The 13040-nt window shown below is 43.2% G+C and overlaps 1 protein-coding gene across 1 annotated transcript in view; it reads left to right on the forward strand.

Annotated features, from left to right (window-relative positions):
* LOC308377334 (glutamate receptor ionotropic, kainate 1-like) overlaps window positions 1-11659 on the forward strand; it is a gene marked incomplete at both ends in the record, with an annotated part of 43250 nt that extends 31591 nt beyond the window's left edge. The window contains 6 exons of the mRNA XM_080853932.1: window positions 400-623; window positions 1917-2035; window positions 5240-5457; window positions 6920-7145; window positions 9156-9406; window positions 11393-11659. Coding sequence (XP_080710058.1) covers window positions 400-623; window positions 1917-2035; window positions 5240-5457; window positions 6920-7145; window positions 9156-9406; window positions 11393-11659 — 1305 coding nt within the window. The remainder of the gene's footprint in view (window positions 1-399; window positions 624-1916; window positions 2036-5239; window positions 5458-6919; window positions 7146-9155; window positions 9407-11392) is intronic.
* Window positions 11660-13040: the final 1381 nt, after the last annotated feature.

Here is a 13040-nt window from a genome sequence, read left to right on the forward strand (position 1 = left end):
GAGTGTCGTTTAGCACTGCCGTCTGTGCAAGCACTGCAATCCAGACTCTTCTCATTTGTTGTTCCACGTTGGTGGAACAAACTACTTAGCACCATCAGAGCAGGGGCGTCCCACTTTACCGTAAAGAAGCTTTTGAAGACCCAACTCTTCAGAGAGCACCTCCCCTCCTAACTGGCACTTCAACTAGTGCTTAACTTGCACTTACAGCAGTAACATTCCTACACTTCTTTTTTCTTTTCTATTTCTTATGTAAAATAGTATTTATTGTTACACTAGGTCTCTATTGCTCGTAGCTTGACTGTTCTCTCTCGTGTACGTCGCTTTGGACAAAAGCGTCTGCTAAATGACTAAAATGTAAAATGTCAAATCTCTTCTCCATGTCCCCCTACTGTATCTCAGGTTGCAGACCTGGCTGTGGCCCCTCTGACCATCACCTATGTGAGGGAAAAGGTCATCGACTTCTCCAAGCCCTTCATGACGCTGGGCATCAGCATCCTCTACCGCAAGCCCAACGGCACCAACCCAGGGGTGTTCTCCTTCCTCAACCCGCTCACCCCAGACATCTGGATGTATGTGCTGCTGGCCTGTCTAGGGGTCAGCTGTGTGCTCTTCGCCATTGCCAGGTGGGTCTAGTCTCCACCTCTCTTCTAGTCCTCCTCTCTCTGCTCCTCCTCCTCTCTTCTCCTCTTCTCTGGACCACTCTTTCTCTCTCTTCTCCTCCTCCTGTCTCTGCCACTCTTCCTCTCTCTTCTCTTCCTCCTCTCTCTGCTCCTCCTTCTCTCTTCTCCTCCTCTTCTCTGTACCACTCTCCCACCCTCTTCTCTTCCTCCTCTCTCTGCCCCAAGTCAGGGGCAAATATATTGGGCAATATATTGGGCAGATATTTGGGCCCAGCTGTAGCCTGGTAGCCAATCAAAGCCCAGAATAGCTAGACTTAGTGTAGATGAGTGCAGTTGCAGTGCAAATGCATTGTATGGAAGGCATCATGGGCCCTGGTGAGCCTTAAAACTCTTTGTAAAAACTGAGAGATGAGTTATGTGTCTTGCTTTCTGGTCTCTCTTTCATCTGTTTGAATAAGGCTAAGAAAAGTCCAGCTACCTCCATCAACTCTTTTGTGTTTCTCCCATTCAGATCACTGACCTCCTTGTGAATGCAATTTGGGCACAAGACACATGTAGGAGTATGCTAAATTTGGTCGTGTTAAGTGATGCCCACATAATCAGTGAATGTTCACCTGATTTGCAGAGCTGGTGTGGATTGTCCTTTTGTACTGCAGTTCCCACCCAGCTTCCATCTCATAGCTTTAAAAAAGGGCATCTTCAGCCTTGGCTGGAGGATTAAAGTGAGCATGGTCAAATGCCTGGGTGCTGCCCTGGGCGTTTATCTGGGCACAGCCCGAGAATGAAAGAAAGAGCCCGGGGAGGAGAGTACAGACTCCTATAACACAGAGCAGAAGTTTGGCTTTGAAAGTTGATATTATAATGCCAGTGCAGCTCCTTCCAGTCAGACAGTCTAAGAGATGGATGGCCCGGTAGGCGTGTAATGACTGCTGGCTTCCAAATACGCCCCGAGTTGTAATCCAGCTCATTTAGGTTCAGTCAGAGGGAAATGCAAAATGGTAATGGTAACTGTTGAATTTTTTATTTAACAAAAAAATTGGAAACTTTTATGAGGGTATATCTTAGATCATTACGTTTCTTTAATAACAAATATATTGGTAATTTAACACGACACTTTGATGGGAATTGCTTTTTCCCCACATGCTCTTTATGGTTAATGATCTCAAATATGGCAAAGAAAATCTCTCTCATACACATACTCTCTCTCTCTCTCTCTTTCTCTCTCTCTCGCTCTGTCTCTCTCTCTCTGTCTCTCTCTCTCTGTCTTTCTATTCTTTTCCGCCGACCCTCCTGCAGGTTCAGCCCCTACGAGTGGTACAACCCACATCCCTGCAACCCAGCCTCAGATGTGGTGCAAAACAATTTCACATTGCTTAATAGTTTCTGGTTCGGGGTTGCAGCTCTTATGCGACAAGGTACGGTGGTCACGGCTCAAGGTCATACCCATCCCATGGTCCACTTCTGTAGCCTCAGGGCTGGCAAACTCCATCGGCACCCACCTCTAATACGCACTCTTGAGATCAATCTGGTTTGTCAAGCCTCAGGATTAAGCGCTACAATGCTGCCACTCAGCAGATGTTTTGATCTGATCTGAAGAAAACACCTTTGTCGTGTTGTGTTGTTATAGCAGAGATGAATGTGTGTGATGTGAATCTGTATAGGTTTCACGTGAGGAACTGTTATGTAGTCAGCCTTGATTCAGTCCTCACTTCCTTTTTCATTTGAATGAAATTAAATAGCAAAGCCTCTTGAGGTTTTGAAGCAGCAACAGCTGGGGTGAAGCTAAGGGTTAGGGTAAAGCTCAGAATGAAAAGGAAATAATAATATTAATAGTCCTAAACACAGATTAGCTGGTCAGTAGCAGCTGGTGAAATATTGATCAATTTCTAATGGTCAAATACATCTTCCATAATTTGACCCAAGGCTGTCTGGAGTTTACAGTCTGAAGCTACAGATTTCTATGGGATGACATCAAGTCATTAATTTGCCCATACCATCATTCATGGCCCCAAACCGTTATAAAACTCTTTATGAAACACTATACTGTCATTGTATGCAGATGTCAAGCAAAGTGTCAATAGTTCAACAGAAGTGTGATTCTTTTTGTCACACGCTCTAAGCAAACAAATGGATGGTGCTGAATTCAGTCTTTAGCTATCCTGTTTTTGTTTGTTTGTTTGTGTGTGTGCATTTGCCTGTGTGTGTGTGTGTGTGTGTGTGTGTGTGTGTGTGTGTGTGTGTGTCCCTCTGTGTGAGTGTGTGTGTGTGTGTGTGTGTGTGTGTGTGTGTGTGTGTGTATGTTTGTGTGTTTGTGTGTGTGTGTGTGTGTGTGTGTGTGTGTGTGTGTGTGTGTGTGTGTGTGTGTGTGTGTGTGTGTGTGTGTGTGTGTGTGTGTGTGTGTGTGTGTGTGTGTGTCAGGTGTTTAGGTCTTTACATTGTACTGGGATATCCAAACCCTAGGCTATCAGTAAAAAACATTGTGCAGTGTAAAACATTGCACCCCCTTATATGATTTAGAAGTTCTATCTAAAGAGTAACGTTTTATGATTAACCATCCATTATCTTTAATTGATATATATATATTGTACATCCAGTGAATTCCATCTTTCTATCATTATTTTAGAGGCTTTGTGTTTGTGACTTCAATCCCCATCTCCACAACTACAGAATTTCTGTAGGGCTGGATTGGAACTCCAAGAAACAAAAAGACTGAAGACTGCATGGTCTGAAAGAGTGAGCAGTGTAGCCAGGAGCTGAGACTGCCTGTTCTCATCCAGTCAATTTACCTTCGTCTCTCCCTCTTCCCCGTCATCCCATCACTCATCCTTTATCAGGGAGAGAAAGATGACAGATTTTGAGGTGGAGCTGTCAGTTTCAGCCCCTTCCAACGTCCCTGTTCACACTCCAGCTTGATGTATTTTGTGCATCAAAGACGGTCGATTTAGCCGGCAATCAAAGGAAATTTCAAAGCAGCTGTGTTTGTTTGCTTGTTTTGGCCGTGATGGTTGGAACTGAAGGGTGTTAGCTTAGCGTGAGCCATCCAACAACTCATCATCCAATAAAACAACAATCTGAATTTTTCCCAGATTGCTGTGAAACACTCCCCCATACACACACACACACAAAAAAAATCCCCTCACATATTTGTCTCAGACCCAGTAGGCATATGCTCACCTTGTTAAGGATTTTCTTCTCATTTGCCTAAAATCCATGGCCTCGTTCACAGGCTTGTGAAATATGGGTGCAATAACACCTTGCACAGACGCCCACATTTTTACATATTTATTTATTTATATATGTGCGCGTGGAACCATGTGAGCGTAGCAGGGGGCATGGATTGTCTGGTGGGAGAGCATGAGGACTGAGGAGTTTATCACATCACACACCCAAGCGGTTCCGTCAGATGAAACCGCTTATCTCCTGGAGCGAGGGATGACTGCAAAAAAGAGAGTGAGAAAAAGAGATGGAGGGAGGGAAGGGAAGGGAGGGAAAGAGAAAAAGGGGAGTTCATTATCCCAGAGACAGTAAAAAAAGAGAGAGAGATAGAGAGTCCCTCCCCTCACTCCCCCACGCTCGTAGTGGAGATAAACGCCACGGCCATCTGACAGCTTCATATGCCTGTGATGTATCAGGGCTGGTCTCACGGAGCCCTCCGTGCGGAGCCCCCCCCCCCCCTCAATGCTCCCACCACGAGAGAGAGAGAGATGGAGGGCGAGCCACCAGCCTCACCTTAACTTGGCAGATGGAAATCGAGACGGAGCGGATCCGCCAGCCGATGCAATATGAATTCTGCGATAAAGATAAACCAATTTGGGCCAGCGAGAACTTCACATTCTTCGATCGGAGGGTATGGAGATGTATGGGTTTCATTTGAGTGGGAAGAACATAAACACAACACATACGGATGCACACGCTCATCCAGACAGAAAGGAAAACAGCAGTGTAGAATAGCTCATTGAGTTTTAAATGTCTAGCATCCACTGAAATCTCATTTCTGCTCTGGATTTCATCATTGTTTATCACTTTTTAGTGTTAAAAAAGACATTCACTGCATACATTGGAACAACACCCAGACTCGGCTAACTATGTCAGTGCAAACTTGCGATTTGAAAACAGACCTTTCGGTTCCTTCCTGCCCCCCTCTGTCTTTTCTCCCACCCCACCACTGACATATCTCCAAGGAGGGTCAATCCAATCTAAATTTTGAGATCCTCTCAGCTTCTGATCGGTTGAAGATTGAAGCTTACAGAGAAACCTCAGAAGGAAATATCTCTGTAACCCAGGCCAGCATAAACTTGTTAGCCTGGGAATATGTGTTCACTTTAAGATATGGTTTCAAACCCATTTCAGACAAAAACTCATGTAATGAAAGAGTTCATTGTGACTTGATCTGACTGAGGCTACAGATTCACTGTGTGTGTGTGTGTGTGTGTTTGTGTATATATCTGTGTGTGGGTCTGTGTGTGTGTGGGTGTGTGTGAACCACTGTGTTGGTGTCTGTCTTTGGATGGAATGTCCTCCAGTCAAACTCATCATCACTGTGAATGTCCAGTTTTCTTAGCCATGCCGGTCATCTTTGTCTGTGTCCTAACTGAGCACCTCCACTGCTGTTATGACAGGCTCCGAGCTGATGCCTAAAGCTCTCTCCACCAGAATCGTCGGAGGGATCTGGTGGTTCTTCACCTTAATCATAATATCCTCCTACACTGCCAACTTAGCTGCTTTTCTGACTGTTGAAAGAATGGACTCCCCCATCGCCTCTGCTGACGATCTGGCAAAGCAGACTAAAATCGAGTACGGCTCGGTGAGGGACGGCTCTACCATGACGTTCTTTAAGGTAAGTGTCATAATGGGAGCTTCAATGGGAGCTTCAGTCTCTCTCACTGGCAACAATGATGCCGCAGGGATAACAAGTCATTGAATGTGAAAACAGTACAAAAAGAACAGACTGAAATTGCTCCACAGGGGAGCGAATATTTATAATGAATAAGGTATCATAAAATGCTAGAGGTGTATTGATCTGCATATCAGGATAAGTCACAGTGTTTTGAAAAAAGACATTGATTTGCTTTTCCTCACTGTGTCTGATCAGCTGGGCACTGAGTACCTGATGCCTGTAAAGTCTGCAGCTCCATATAGGATTCTGAACATCTGAACACAGAGTCCCGAACTGTTGAAATGACACTGGTGGCATCCGCAGGATCATTGTCCCTGTGTATCTAAAAATTCACCTCTGTCTATGTCCTAGATGCACTATACAGTCTTTGCATGGAGTGCTTAGTAATGACATAAAAGATCTGTTTGTGCAAATCGAGCTTTTGACTGTCAAATTAAGATATCTGTGTATTCTTTCACATTTAAAGGTAATTCATATTTGTTGTTTCATAATGGTTATTTTCTCTTTGTGGGTATGCATGTGTGAGTGTGTACATACAAGTCTAAATTAACAAATGTGATTAGTGATTGTACAGGTAAATGAGTTCAATAAGAGAGTGACAAGGAGTGCAGAAAGTGAAGGACAGATTGGGTGGTCGCACCAAGACTGCATCCCTCCCTGCAGGCTGACTGAATGCTTTTATTTCCTTTCAGCTTGGCAAACTGAAACCTGTGGAGCATTAAATAGTCCTGTATTTAGTGCTCAGGCTTGTGTATGTGTGTGTGTGTGTGTGTGTGTGAGAGAGAGAGAGAGAGAGAGCCATAGAGAGAGGAAGAAAGAGAGAAAGTGTGATTACTCTCCTCTCTAGCTTAGCGTGTGATTATGCTGTCCTGTCGTTTGGGGCCTCGGGCGTCTCCAGACATCCAGATGGAATCAGCAGAGAGAGATTTAGCTCACATCTGTCCTCTCCCAAATGCCTCCCCCCATCACCACCTCCTGACACGCTGACAGAGAGCCCTGATCCGTCCCACCTTAACCTTCTCATATGGCTAGATTAACGGTGTAATGCGAGCTGGTGTAGATATGAGTCTACAACGTAAGCCTTGCGGCGGGTTCACAAGTCCAATCAGATTTATATGCTGACTGAAATGCCTTCTGTCCCCACAATATTAAGTCATAGCTTTGCAGTATTTCGAGTGTTTGACCTAGTTTAATGTAAATTTGTGAATAGAGCCACAATGATGGATGGTTCCACCCTGATAAGAGTCCATCGAGTGGACAGATGTGTCCATACGATTTCATAAATAGAAACCTGTAGTTTCTTATGAACTAGCTTTGCACTCCATCAGCTTAAGATATAATCATGTAGGTGTTCCCTGAACAATTTCTCATTTATTTAGTTGTTTTTGTCTGTTTATGACAGAAATCCAAGATCTCCACCTATGAGAAGATGTGGGCCTTCATGAGCAGCAGGAAGAACACGGCACTGTTGAAGAACAACCGTGAGGGCATCACACGCGTGCTCACCACTGACTATGCCCTGCTCATGGAGTCCACCAGCATCGAGTACATAAGCCAGCGGAACTGCAACCTCACGCAGGTCGGCGGCCTCATTGACTCCAAGGGCTACGGCGTTGGCACCCCGATAGGTGAGTGAGCTGTCATATTCTGTGGTCTGTGGTGGTGGTGTTGGCCAGGTGAGTGGGGGTACACAGAAATGTTCATGTTGTTCATTACATGTGTGTGTTGTTGGTCAAGGCTGACAGCCTTATGTCATTGTTTTAGTGGAGGCTTGAGTGTCTGTCAAATTACTGTCCATCAAAAGAATTAAAAAAGCTCAGTAGTGGTCAGAAAAAGAGTCTGCTTGAGATGGTGGAGGTTGCTGTACTTCCCCAGTCTACCAGACCCATATTGCCATATCCCATATAGCCTGTCGGTACCACTTTACAATAAGACTCCATTATAAATGGTTTATAAATGGTTTATAAATATGTTATTAAATAGGTTGTAAACCCTTTGTAAGTCATTAATAAGCCCTTATAAATTAGTTATTAACACATTTTGTATACATCGATGCGGGCTCACTATTTGGGAAGATCCCCATCTTGGCAACCCACTCTCTATCCCTTAACTTGCTCTACTAGCCCAATTGTACACTCCCTACCATTCTTGTATCTGTTACTAGAGATTAAACCCACAACGTCCCCCCCCCCCCCCCCCCAAAAAAAAAAACTTCACAATAAGGCTCCATTTTGCCAGTTACAAATGTTTGTAACTGATTACTAGATGATGATGTGTTTCACACTTTACAATAAGGATCCGTTTTGCCAGTTATAAATGTTAGTAACTGATTAATAAAGGGTGATTTGTTGTGTAATGAGTAGTAAGCAGTAACTTGATCTTGGATGGATGGATACTTTATTAATCCAGAGGGAAATTATTGGACATCCAGTAGCATCCAGACACAACATCCATTATTTTTTTTTCAATTTGAATTTGAATTACATTGGATGCACACTATGGTCTTATCTTGTTTTCCAGAGCTGATATAGAACAAAAGAAAATATATTTAATTGTGCTTTCTTTGTTAGCTAGTGACGTGACGACATAGGTCAGAAGGTCACAGACCAGCACGCCCACGGCAAATACAGAGCTTGAGTTTTATATCTTGCCTATATGGGGGGGGGGGCTTCTTGTGTTTCCCTTCTGTTCCCACTCCTTTTGAACGTGTTCTCCCTATGTAGATGTGATTTGTGGATGTTGTGTCTGGATTCTACTGGATGTCCTAAAATTTCCCTCTGGATTAATAAAGTATCCATCCATCCAAGATCAAGTTACTGCTTACTACTCATTACACAACAAATCACCCTTTATTAATCAGTTACTAACATTTATAACTGGCAAAACGGAGCCTTATTGTAAAGTGTGAAACACATCATCATCTAGTAATCAGTTACAAACATTTATAACTGGCAAAATGGAGCCTTATTGTAATTTTTTTTTGGGGGGGGGGGGGGGGGTGTGGGTGTGGTGGCACGTTGTGAGCTCCCCCCCCAAAAAAATAAATTACAATAAGGCTCCATTTTACCCCCCCTCCTGGGGTTTAATCTCTAGTAACAGATACAAGAATGGAAGGGAGCGTGCAATTAGGCTAGTAGAGCAAGTTAAGGGATAGACAGTGGGTTGCCAAGATGGGGATCTTCCCAAATAGTGAGCCAGTATAAAAACTGTGTTTATAACTAATTCATAAGGGCTTATTAATGACTTACAAAGGGTTTACAACCTAATTAATAACCTATTTATAAATCATTTATTAACCATTTATAATGGAGTCTTATTGTAAAGTGGTACCAGTCACATGAGATGATTTAGCCTAATTAATCCAAACTAACATAGAAATGAGATATGCTTTAAAGTAGGAGTCTACATCAGTCTGCATCCTCCCTGTGTATGCCCTGTGAAAGTCAAATATTTGGACAACATTTTGTCTAAAATCAGTGAGAGATGGTTTATTCATTGATGAAGGCGAAACTGTTTGGTATGCAATAGGTATGATAGACATTGATCACGAGGTATGATGTTTCTTTGCTCCATACATTATAGTGTATATTTGATAACCTACGTTAAGGCTTGTTATCTCCCCCCCCCCCCCCTCCTAGGCTCCCCTTTCAGAGATAAGGTGACCATTGCCATCCTGCAGCTGCAGGAGGAGGGAAAGCTCCACATGATGAAGGAGAAGTGGTGGCGCGGCAACGGCTGCCCGGAGGAGGACAACAAGGAGGCCAACGCCCTGGGCGTGGAGAACATCGGCGGCATCTTCATCGTGCTGGCCGCCGGCCTCGTGCTCTCCGTTTTTGTGGCCATCGGCGAGTTCATCTACAAGGCGCAGAAGAACTCTGACATTGAAGAGGTGAGTATCGCCTGCCGGTGGTTTTTATATCAAATCTTACGCAACACTCGAGAGATTGATGTGCATGGAAGAGCGCAGTAGTTATGAAAAAACAATGTTTTTCAAATGAGCTATTGAATGAAGGTGGATACCTTGTTAAATGACAATTAAGTTCATCTGGTGTTTTTGCTGGAAAAGTACAAAACATTAAGATCCATTGAATTGACATGCGGTGTAATATCTCATGGTGAAAACTGACTCTGTGGCAGACTAAAGGAGACATAGCTGTTGCTCACATGCTAGTCTTGTTTCACAACACACACACGCCCATTCACCCTGTCATTCGTGAGGGACATTGATGGGACAGTTCTTTTAGATTTGTAAGGTGCATGTGTATGTCAGCCCTCACTAATGAGCTGGAGATCTTATTAAGTTGGTGTCTTGAGCTGTCACATATCAAGCTCTGTCAGAATAATTTAGGTGGTTTCCTCAATGAGCTTGAGACTGAAGACACTGATAGTTTCATCTTCATCCATAGAATGTTTTTGCTTCTTTTTCATTCCATTTTATACTTTATATTATACTTCACACCATTGGTTCTGTTTTCGGTTCTGTTAATGCTAGGTGTTGTGGCATGCAGCTGCATCACGTGCACCACATTTTTGTTTATTTTGTTCTTTTCTTTTCTTGTTGTTCTTTGCTCTGCATGCGCAAGGCCTTCTGTTTCTTTTACGGGGTGCAGTCACGGCAGCTGCAGAGGCATGCCTCCATCTCCTCCACGGGCACCTCCCTATCGACGGACTTAGAGAGTGGCAGACTCCTCGGGGACGACCTGTCATCCCGCTAGCTGCCACGTTCATGCTCACGCTAATCAATAGGTTTGTGAGGCGTGTTCGTGACTTGCAAACAGAGGTGGACTGTACCGCTCAGAAAGAAAACGTCCTCCCACCCACTGTGGTTTGTAGTCAGCCACGGATTGGCTCATTAGCAAATCACAGGGTTACATCAAGTGCATGGAATCTGCTCTGTGCATGGGTGGAGACAAAACATGGCGGAATGTTTGCATTATGATGTAATAATGTAAATGTCCATCTCTGCCTGCAAGCTGGTTTTTGTCATTCCTTGCCCCCACCGCCACCCAACCCCTATCCCCATGGTCTTGCATTGACTCACCTGTGCCTTACCCAAACCACTGCCCGGCCCATACCTCCATAACCTAACCTGGGGTAAAAAGTGCACTCGTCTCTACTCTGTCTATCTCGAGATTTCCAGGGTCCAAGTTCACAATTGTGTATATAAAAGAGAATTTGGTATCATACTTCATGCTTGTTGACTGAATAGAACAGTGCACTTTTTACATAAATATATGCTATTCCCAGGTGGACTTAGGGTTTAGCTTTAGTTTTACATTTAACAGAAGAAGTGCATGATAAACCTATTTTTAGATGCCTTATATACACACATTGCACCAAATGCATGTTAAGTAAAGTGTGGGTAAGCATAGCAGTGAAAGACTTTGCAAATGTCAACTTTTTTAGTTCTGCTGCGTTGGCAGGATTTATCTCTTTATTGTGGTCTTTCATTAATTAGTCAGACACCCGTTATCAAAGGTTCATCGGGACATTGACTACTGGACACCAAAACAAAATTACGTCTTCCAGATTATGAGAAATTATCTTCAGCCCTTAAAGAAAAGGCTACAGTAAATATTTAAAGGTCATACATTTAATGTATAGCCGAACGTAAAAAGGCTGTCTCAGCCCTCGGAATGAGCATATTTTATGCATTCAAGCGTTCAAGGTCTTTGTGATTATTCAATTTCTTATAAATAATAAGATCCATGCCAAATATGCTGTCCATAATGCAATACGTAATGTCTTTTTTTTTTTTCTTTTTTTAAGGATAGCAAACCCAACAAAAAGCCAAACACTGGTTGTTTTGTGGTAGTATTTTCCTATCACTTGGGTGTCTCCCAGGGTCTTGTTCACATTCAGGTCCTGTTTTTAGGCACATTCTGCCCAGCTGTCAGGTCAGTACAGCAATGAGGAGAGGAGAGAAGAGGAGAGGAGTGGGAAGAGAAGAGGTGGGAGAGATAACCCCATTAGAACCCAATTGGGTGCAGAGGTCAGGAGGATTGTGATGGGACTTTTTCACACTTCAGTGGCCTCTCATTCATTCCATTTCAAAAGCTCAAAATCGATTTTGTCCTTTATTTATTTCACCTTAATACCTTTAGCATGCATTTTTCATAATGTCATACAATGGACACATTAAAGGAGGATAATATGAGAGGCTGAGACTGATTAAGACCACTTGGCTCTCTGTATTCTGTACATATATACTTATGTATTCTCTTGAATACCATACTTCTGACGTGAAGCTATATGCATTCTCTTAAAACTTACCATTCATTCTTCTCCACTAACGAATTTTTACATAAACAGAGACCTTGCAAGCTGATTAGACGGGAAAAAGCCATTCATCTTGTAGATCAATGCGAAGAGCAGAAGCGTGTGGTTTTCTATCTGCAGGCGAAGTGGATAGACCACCCTTGTGAGATTATTGTCCGGGATGAGTCGGCACTTGCACTGTTCACAGCACTCCTCTCCCTCTCCACTGTTCTTTTCTTCCATTATCTTCCTTTCTTCATGACCTTTCAGCCTTGATTATGCTGTGTTGTTGTTGTTGTGTTGTGTTGCGGAGGCCCTCACGTACGTGAAGGCTCACAGGGGACTTTCTTGTGTTCTCCTTGACAGTGTGTCTCTTTCAGTGCTGTGATGGAGGAGCTGAGCATTTCCTTCAGGTGCCACCGTGGCACGAAGAAGCGAGCGAGAGGACGCGAGCGCGTTGGATTGGCCGGCACCCTTTGTCACCCCAAACGTGTGCTGCGGAAAGAGACCGTCACATAGAGACAGCGTCCCGCAAAACATCACAGCTGTTCCCTGATGAACTGCTCTGATGCGATTTATTTATTTACAGTTTTGTTTTTTTATTTCTATTTGAAACATTGGGTTTATGGACATTAAATGTTTCTCTCAATGTACTTGCAAGTGTACGTGTATACTTTTTTGTTGTGAATGAATAAAATGTGAAAAGAATATGGATGTTCAGAGAGTGATAGAAATCCCTCCTATGAAACATAGTTTTCTTTTTCTTGTGCTGTCCACCACATTTTAAAATTAAAAAAAGTATTTTACATTTTTTCACAGCTGTCATCCTTGTAAATAATGTTTTCTGGTTCATGTTTTCAAAAAGCACAATAGAATGTACTTCGGCATTAAGTACTTATCTATGAAATGTCTCCTCGCTGCAAGACAGCACCCAGATGGACGTAGTTACTAGCTCAGAATGGATTTTGAATGACACAGTAAAAGAAATGACACATTGTACTTTCATCAGTTGCACTTACTTTGTTTCATCTGTTGAATCTTCTAAAGTTGTCTGTGAGGGTATGGATCCTCTGACAGTTGTCCTTCAGATGTACCTGTCTACTGTTCTAGAACAGACTTATCATCATGGGGCCGTGAAAACATGAACTCTGTCTATTTCTGTGTTTGTACTTCACTTACGTCATCGGGAACTCAAAGTACATTGAGCACTACACTCTGAAGCTGTATGGCACAGTCTTAGGGTCTTCACTTTACATAATGGTTTG

The sequence above is a fragment of the Sprattus sprattus genome, assembly GCF_963457725.1.
Source record: "Sprattus sprattus genome assembly, chromosome: 1".
Classification (NCBI taxonomy): Eukaryota; Metazoa; Chordata; class Actinopteri; order Clupeiformes; family Clupeidae; genus Sprattus; species Sprattus sprattus.